This window comes from Carassius auratus, unplaced genomic scaffold (genome assembly GCF_003368295.1).
Source record: "Carassius auratus strain Wakin unplaced genomic scaffold, ASM336829v1 scaf_tig00004433, whole genome shotgun sequence".
In the NCBI taxonomy this organism is placed as follows: domain Eukaryota; kingdom Metazoa; phylum Chordata; class Actinopteri; order Cypriniformes; family Cyprinidae; genus Carassius; species Carassius auratus.
The window spans coordinates 470,993-480,622 of record NW_020523597.1 but is presented as its reverse complement, the minus strand read 5'-3'; the positions used below and the strand labels follow the sequence as shown (position 1 = coordinate 480,622).

Sequence of the window (9,630 nt, the reverse complement as noted above, 5' to 3'; positions counted from 1 at the left end):
CATCAAACTAAGATTGATGTAAAGACACAAAGCACTGCCATCAAGTTAGCACTTTTAAACATTCGCTCACTAAAAAATAAATCATTTCTAATCAATGACTTTATAACCACAAACAATCTGGATTTTATGTTTCTAAATGAAACATGGCTAGAAGACAGCTGCAGTGCAACAATCCTAAATGAAGCAGCCCCTCCTAACTTCACTTACATTAGTGTTTGCAGCAGTGTTAATTTCGTTGACTAAATATTTTCGTCATTATTTTCGTCACGAATATATTTTTGCCGACGAAAACGAAACGAAAACTAAAATAGAAGGCACTGATGGAGACTAAAACTTTGACTAAATTGATTGACATTATTGTCAAGGAATAAAGGACGAGACGAAAATAGACTGTGACGAAAATCAAATCAGCAGACGGGAGAGATGCGAGGAATGAGCAAAAGAACCGGCAAAACAGAACAGACTGCATGAGAGAAGAGAACCAATCAGAGCCTGACTTATTGAGACGTGAAGCGAAGGTTTTCAGTTTTTATGAGCTCCCGGGAAGTCGGCATTCGAAGAGGTGATAGGGACTTTAAGCAACAGCCTCTGGTGGAACGGCAACGCCATTCTGGCGTTGTATTGCGCCTGCGCGAATTTAACTGCTACTTTCTGATGTTCTAATTTAACGGTCTACTACGGGAGAACAGCTGATTTGCCAGAGTCGCTACAACGTGAGAGGTTAGGTAAATAAATGTTATGTTTTTAGACTTATTTACATCATGCAATATTAAAAACTCCTCTTCTGACAAAAGATTGTCATTTAACGCCAAAAGCAATCCTTCTCTTGCTTTTTTAAATTATATATTTTTTTGGATCTCAATAAATGAATTAATGCTGCGTTGCGCTGTTCTGTTTTACCGTTGCTTAGTGACTTTTACGTTCTTGGCTACAGCGGTGTGACGGCAAACTTCCGGTCGCTGTAGTCGTTCCATTCGCAGCTGTTGCTTAAAGTCCCTACTGTCTAAAAGAGCGACAAAATGTCCACAGCTCACTTCACGTTTGACGACGAACAAAAGAAAAACAAAGTGTAAAGCACGCAGAGCGCTCATTCGTGGCAAGAACACAACCAATTTGAAAAGACATTTACAGACGAGCCACCCGGACATTTTCTCAAATGTAATTTTACAACGATGTTCTTTTGTTTATTGAGCTAAGCAAAATTGGAATAGTGCAGTGCGTAGATGTTGTAGCATTAAATATTACGAACTGAAAAGTACTGTAAAATAGCCCCTTCTTCAAATTAGATGCGAGGACAATACTAATACGTAATATCATGATAAATACATTTGATTAATACTAATGTTTAGTATATTTTATAATGTTCTACTTGTTGACAATATCACAAATATTTCTATATTAGTCATGTGAAACATGAATGTTCACATCCTATCATTATAAATACAAATCTAGCAATATTGTAGTATTTAAAACAAACAATATTGCTAGACAAATGAATACCTTATAAAATCTTGTTACTTTTTTTATCCACCTAGCTGCCAACTTATTAAATATTTACTTTAAATGTATGCACTTATTGTTCAGCTCAGCTGTAAGCTTTAAGGTCCTGGACCTAACGTTATTTTCTTTTATTGATGGTCAATTGGCAGCTAGTTATTGTTTACATTATCATGACAGTGTTTGTTGCTGCATAAAAGCTTTTGAATCGAAATAAAGACACAGTTGTGTTGAAATAAAGTTGAATTGTGTTTTATATATTTTGGTTAAGTTTGTTTCCTATACCAGCTGTAAAAAATTGTCTAGTAAATCTGTTATTGATTTTAGTCTTATTTTAGTCGACTAAAATACCAAGCAATTTTAGTCGCCTAAAATACCAAGCAATTTTAGTCGACTAAAATAAGACTAAAATTAAAACAAATCAGATGACTAAAACTTGACTAAAACTAAAAAGAATTATAGTCAAAAGACTAAGACTAAAACTAAATTAAAATTTCGTGTCAAAATTAACACTGGTTTGCAGGACTGTTAGGAGAGGTGGGGGTGTAGCTGCTCTATTTAAAGATGTCTATCAATGCAATTAAGTGTCATTTGGTCAGTACTTGTCTTTCGAATATCTAGGGATTGTGCTGAAAGGTGCCCCACGCATTCTGTTTATTATTATTTACAGGCTATTATTTAAATACTCTCCAGCCTTTGTTGAAGAGGTCACAGAAATGTTATCAATAATTTCCTCAGAGTTTGACTGTTTTGCAATTGCAGGGGATTTTGATATTCACACAGATAATGCAGAAAACAAAACTACAAAAGAAATGATAACGGTTCTAAACACTTTTGACCTGATTCAGCATGTGCATGGACCCACACACAAAGGTGGACACATTCTGGATCTGATCATCAGTAGGGGTCTAAACATTTCATCCATTGTTACTAAGGACATAGCACTATCTGATTACTTCTGTATTTTCTTTGATTTATTGATCTCTGCTACCACTGAATCTAGATCTGTCTCTGTCAGAAGGAGATGCATTAACAAGAACACAAGTGTACTACACTGTAAAAAACAACCTATAGAATCTACTCAATAAAATTGAGGTAACAATTTGCACTCACTTCGTTTGGGTAGATTCTATCTTATATATTTGAGTAAAGTATACTTAAATTTAACAGCTATGGCAGACTAAAAGAGATTAGGTAAGGTCTACCTAATATTTCTCATTACATCAAATAACTGATTACTTATAACAATTTAGTAATATTAACCCTATTGTAAATAAGCAACAGTGAATCTACTAAATTATTTGTAATAATGATTAGCCAATAGGAAAAATTACATATTACTTATTCAGGGAAGGTAGAATTTATATAAAAATGGTCAGACGCAGGAGATTGCATCAATTGCTTATTTTATTGATCAAATAACATTTTGTATTTTTAAACATTTAAAACTATATTATATAAAGTACAAATTAGCCCCATACAATAAATTTCAAGTGAAATACAAAATCATAATGTGACAAAGCTTTTTTGAATATATTACATTCAAAAATAAGATGAAAAAACATACATTAGAGGCAAAACTCCTAAATACTGTTTCTTCACGTAACCATTTCAAACTATATGCGTTTAGATTTAATGTGTGGCTACAATACTTGCAACTCTAGAAAATAAAAGGAGACTGAAATGCTCTCATTTACCTCAAAAGATTAGCATTCTACATCGATGCAAACATTTAAACTTCATTTAAAACTAATTAAGTGCAAAAAATGCTCTTACATTCAATTTTAAGTGACATACAACTTCATTTTACATAAAACTCATTACATTTAACTTTTTGAACAATTACTATTTAAATGTAAAACAATAAATTTTAAGTTACATTAAACTTCAAATATAACTCACATTACATATAACGTGCTACTTCTTGAACATTTACCATTTGCAAATAAAACAGTTTACATTGAGGCTGAACTTACAGTACAAACAGCTCATTCCATTAGTTTACACTTGAGGCTTTGGACCTTCTTCAGCAGTTTTGCTCCGTCAAGTTTCAAAAAAAGTTTCTGGAAGACTTCAAAGGTGTACTTCATTTTTTTTGGATATTCAAGGTTGAGGGCATATATCAATCCCATCAACAGTATGCACGCTGTGGTTCTGTTTCCACAACCATTCAGCACTTTGATGCCCTCGATTACAACACACACATCTGCTGGGTCTCCTCAACTGTGGGATTGTGAATAACCACCAACTTCATTATTTCATTTGTGTGGCCTTCAAGTTCATCCTCCTGTTGAAAAAAAAAGGTTTTATGTTAGTTCAAGCAAATTAGCATGTTTGATTACAGTCGTTTTCTTGGTTAATGCCAATTGTTTGCTCACACGCAGGATTTCTGTATTAATCAGCACTTAAATAAAAATGAGTAACAAAAATCAAAACCCAAATTCTTCACCTGAGTATCCCATAATGACACAATTATTAATTAAACAATGTTTGCAGCATCCAGTTTAGACAAACTAAAGCTGAAGCATGCTTGCTTGACACGTTACACCTAATGAAGTAAATTTTCTTGTCTCACAGCATGTTTGAGCCTCTGTAAAAAAACAATGAGGTTTGTTCTTGTGTGTCAAGCAAGTAAGTTTGAACTTTAAGTTTGTTGATCAATGTGTATATGAGATTAAAAGTCTACATTAAATTTATGCATCTAAATATGTGAGTAAAAATCAATGTCAAGTATTTTCATTATGATTGTTTTTTTAATGATCTGAGCTAATCATGTGATTATAAGTTCTATGTTAAGCAAGTTTACATGATCTTTGACCTGAGCATCCTTAGGCCGGCGACACACTGTTTGCGTGGTGTGTCTGTTTTAATTCAGCTCCCATGTTAACAGGTTAGAGCTTGCAGAGTGCCTGCGTGAGACGCGCGTCGCGCAGAAAACGCGTGCATGCTAGAAATAGAACCGACGCCTATTTTTCACGCGACGCACGCGTGTTGGAAGCGTTTCCAGGCAAAATATAATAGGAAAATATGTTAATATGTCATTTTGTATACAAAAACATATTAATTCATGACACTTTGATGTTTGAAAGTGTATAGGTTGACAAATTCAGATATAAATGTAACTAAAAAAATAAATAAATAATTATCGATTTTCAAATATTTCACCTGTCAAACATAGTATATTATGCCATCAATACTGTTGACGGTGTCCTTTATCAGTAGGCGTAGGTGTGTAAAAAAAAGTTGATATTGTTGTCATGAAGACAAGATCCTGGTCTGTCAGCGGTCTCCCTCTATGCCGCAGGCCAGGCACGCTACTGGTGTAAAGACACAGAAAACGCGAGGCAGCCACCATGCTCCTGACACGCAGCAGAGACGCCACACAGCCAGTGTGTCATGGCCTTAGTCTGCATTTTCTGAACATTTCATATGTGACAAAATATTTCTATCACAATAGGTAAATAAATACATACACAAATATATTTTTAAATGCACTACTGACTATTTATCAAAGGCTAGGTATTGTGTTGGTTTATTGGCTAAATCACAGTGATCGATAAGGGAAATGAAACAATGTGTATCCATTTGAATACCTTGAAATTATTAATTATGTAATAACATACCTGACAGTCTTGGAACAGCTCTTCTTGATTTTCCCCAAGATACTCAATGAGGCAACAGATGCATGCATCCCTTTTTTTCTCAATACTCTGGAACTACAAAGACATGCATTTTAGAGCCAATACAGTGACTCTATGAGCTCTGCACTGCAACTTAGGAAAACATGCAAACAGACAAATAACAAGCAAATAAAAAAAATCAATAAAAAATAAAAAAAACATTATTAGTCTGACAACAAATGCTCGATTTCAAAAATGACAACAAAAGTATTCAGTGGATACTAATGCTAAACACTCCTTAGAAAGGTTTGCTGTTTGGACCAGGCAATTGAACAAAAATTTAAAGCATCCTTAGAGCTAAACTCAACAGGAAATCAGTTCTTCAGGACTTGTTGGCAGACCTAAGTTTAGAAACCAATCTCACTACTCAAGGCAAGTATAGGTATCAAATTGTTAACAACAAAAAAAGCAATAAATAAATACAATATAAATGTACATGGGGGTGAGTAAATTTATCAGGAAAAGTTTGTTTAAAAGTGGACTAATCTTTTAATTTGCTTGTTTTGCTTTTGTCTGTTTACACATCTTTTTAAGTTCAGTGTGTTGAGTTTTAATTTGTATTTTTTGTGAAATGAGATAAAACAGAAAGATACCTCATTTACAGTGCTCAGGAGAGGATGCATCTTGGTACCAAATGCTCCTCCTTTGGCACGCATCAACTGCAGAAGACGTGGTGTGTACCCATCAAGATTCAGCATAAATGTCTCCTCCAAGGAGACTGTTGTTATACGTCTGAATTCCTCTTTGATCTAGTAAATCAGTAAAAGAACATAAAAATACAATAATTATCACAATTATAGTCAGAGATTATAAGGTTTGAAACCAATTTTAAATTAAACAAATGAGATGAACAACAGTTCTTGAAAGAAAAAAATTAAACTAAAGAACATCCTTACCTGAGCCTTACTGAATAATCCAGGCCACCTCTCTCTTAAAACACTGACAGCAGGGCCGGTGGTCACAACCTCCAGTCTTCTAATTGAAAAGGTTTTTGACATTTTTTCTTCAATTACTTTTGCGTTGTTCTTCTTCTTCGTTTCATCGACTAACTCAAGCCTCACCTTTTCCAATGTGTCCTCATTTTCTCCAACAGGATGCGGAGGGAGATAATTCACTTCTGCTTTCTTTGGCCTTTTCACATTTTTAGCTGGTGCTGCATCGGTTGGTCGCTTCCTCTTCAATGTGTTTACTTCTAATTCTGGATATGTATATTTTTGTGATTTCAGCTTGGCACGGAAATTGTGCATCTTGTACTTTAGGCGTTGCTGCCAGCCATACGTGCCTGCAAAGGTCCCAGGCTCCTTTAGGCATGGAAACTTTTCAAGAAGGGCTTCAGCCACAGAGGATATTTGCATACTTGAAGGATAGGCCGTGTAAGAAAATACAGCTTTGGCTAAGTCTTGCATTATTGCAGATTTAATACTTGCATCCTGGAAATGTGTTCCAGAGGCATGATATGACTTGACTCGATCATCCACAAGGTGGGTCTCCAAGGTACTTGGTGTAGAGGACAGTCCTGATTCATCTACTGGATGCAAGTCAAGGGTTATCAAGGGATCTTTTCTTACCAATTTCACAGTGCCCTTGTCTTCCAGGTCGGAAGTAGAATGTAGAGTGAAAAACTGGTTCCCAAAGTCTTTGTCCTCATAGAGTAGTCCAAATTCACCATGTATCTGGAATGTCTCAATGATTTCTGAAACAAGATCTTCCACCTTATTAGGAATTCCTGATGGAAGCGTCAACTTTCGGATATTGTTTTCTTCTATGATGACTCGCAACTGGACGGACATTTCCTTTGGGGTATGTGTTGTCTTCAGCTGTAGGGAGACAGAAAAATAGATTGCATTTTTTATAATTATTATACTTGGCATGATTAATATACGATTGATAAGGCATGAATAATTAAACTGAAAAACCTACTCTGATATACAAATGAAGTGTTTTAGGGACACCATTCGACCATGCAAAGTATTATATGCAGCTAAGGGGTATGCATCCTTCATTTCTGAATGCTGCACGACTTCAATCTCTCCTTTTGGCTCTACTTTGAAGCATCTCAGGTGCTCATGGTACCACCCACTTAGCAACTTCAGAACAAAGACAGGACTTTCATGCACAATGATTATTTGGAGTATTTCTCCGAAGTCAGGCAATCCTCCTGTTGATCCAAAAGGCAACAACATTCCAACACAGTAGTCAGTGCCTAAAATGGTGACTTTGTTTGTCATACTCACAACCGCTTCCCTGGGAAACTTATTTACAAAAGACTCCTTAATGCTGTCCTTTAGAACCTCCACTGCCACTTGAGTCATTCTTGACAAAGAGAGTTTTGGTCTTAGAATGTTAGCATCATGGATGTGGTATGCAATCATTGATTGGTGTTTTCTTGCCATTGTTTTTAGAATGTTTCTGAATGACCCAGTCTGCCTCACAATCCTTTTAAAAAATCGGTGTTTGGCTTCGAATCGCATGGTCCAGAGAAACACAAGTGGTCCAAAAGCAGTTGTGAGCCAAGGATAATGCTCCAGGAAGTGATGTTTCGGTCTCAATTTCTCCTCTGGGAACAAATCCAAATACCTATAACGGTGTTCACTAATCTTGCTTTCCATGTATCCTAGCGTCTCATCTGTGTAAACAGGAGCCATGACAAGCTCAACAACATCTTTCAAGGTCATCAAAACCTGCCATGCTGAGTCCTCTTCTGGCACTTTGTTGCCAATCATAAAAGGTAGCATCCGTAACAAGCACCAGTTTTCATGTGCATTGCCTCCTATACTTTTACGTGATGCAAAAGTCAGGGGGATAGCTTGTGGACAGTTCACTTTGTCATTCCATTTGTAGGGAAATCGACGGATTGAAGAGTTAAGTTCAAGAAGAGAGAAGTATTTCTTCTTGATTAACACGTCAAGACACTGTGCAAGTTCAAGAGGAACAATCCCTTCAAGCAAATCATGCAAAGCATCAGGGGGATAACCTGATGTGGCATGAAAGTAACTCAGTTTGTCAGAGATGGGACACTGTCTTTTAACTCCACAATGATGAGCTTCTGCAGTGTCCAACAACGCTGCTTCGACATGGAGTGTATGGCTGGACTTAGTTCGCAGAGGGAACATTCCTGCTCTTACTTCATGTTCCTGGATGTCTGAACTCTTTCCAGTGCAAAAGCGACAATAATGAGAGGAAGAAAAGCTTTCAATAAACCCACCGATGGAGTGAGCGCCAAGATTATCAGCTGCTACGGCAAATACAGTGCCCTTCACCACTTTGCCCAGACTTGGTACAAATATGCCATCATCCTCCAAGCATTTCAAATCTTTAAGCAGTGGTAACAACATTTTTGGGTATCCATATTGCTTGACATCATCTGCCTTACAAAGAATGGCCAGATAAATGGAACTTAGTGTAGACCGAAGAGTAGCAGGGATGTCTGCAAGTACCCAGTACACGCCAGTGACTTTATGCTTCTTGCGTGATGTCCCCAGAGGGTTACATATTTCGAAGTCATCGATGTAGAGAATCAACGGGAGTTTCAGTTCATCTCCAGATAAAAAGCAGTTTTCTTTGTAGAAAGATCCATCATGCAAAGACCTGTACTCTGAAGACACATTGCACGGCCTCCTGTTGTGTAAAATTGTGTCCTGAATGTGTCCATTATTCAAAAGTTGAGACAATAATGGGAGAATCGGAACATACTGTAAGGTTGCATTCTTGCTGCAATCAAGTATGTACTCGACTGGCTCAGTCAGTGAAAGATGCTCCTTCATAAATTGTTCTCTTTTATAGTGTGTACTTAAAGGCCCGTCCAATCCTAAAGCAGCACAGAAAGGGTTAAGCTGGCAAAGATCTTTAACCAGTTCTGAAATGACAGAATCTTCGAAAATGCAGCCATGCCTCTTTAGAGTGTTAAGTATAATGTTTTTTATAACAGGGCCAGATGCAGACGATGTAAGGAAATTAAGTTCCTCTACTACTTCATCTATGCATGTATTAGACACATTAAAAATGCACTCCAATTTAAGAAGGAGCAAGCCCAGTCTCTTGACAATTGTTTTGCTCAAGTCTTCATCCTCCTTAAGGACAATGCCACAGTAGTTTTCAGTTTCCAGAGAATCGCTTTCTTCATGAATCTGGCTTTGGTGTTCTTGACAAACAATGGTCTTAAAATCTTCCACTGAATGGGGGCTGTGTTTCCTGCTTTTATGACTGTGAAAGGTTGTGTAGACATTTGTTTTGTAATCACAGTCTCGGAAAACACAAGGCACAGTTTCATGCTTTTTAAGATGACCACCCAGGTGCTCAAAATATTGCCTTTCTGTGTGGAAATGGCTTGATTTACACACTATGCATGTGAATGAAAGGAGCTGGCCTGGATTAGATGTCTGTGGATGAAATCTGGACAAATGTGTCCGTAACGCACCCCATGTCCTAAAGGTGCATGGGCAATTCGAATGGA

General features: G+C 36.8%; 1 protein-coding gene across 1 annotated transcript; it reads right to left on the bottom strand.

Annotated features, from left to right (window-relative positions):
• Nucleotides 1-3,394: 3,394 nt before the first annotated feature.
• LOC113070477 (uncharacterized) lies at nt 3,395-9,194 on the bottom strand. Its single transcript, XM_026243775.1, has 3 exons — nt 5,771-9,194; nt 5,121-5,213; nt 3,395-3,784 (listed from the first exon to the last, which is right to left on the bottom strand). The coding sequence occupies exon 1, from the start codon at nt 8,939-8,941 to the stop codon at nt 7,094-7,096; it is 1,848 nt and encodes a 615-aa protein (XP_026099560.1). The 5' UTR covers nt 8,942-9,194; the 3' UTR covers nt 3,395-3,784; nt 5,121-5,213; nt 5,771-7,093.
• Between the last annotated feature and the right edge of the window lie 436 nt (nt 9,195-9,630).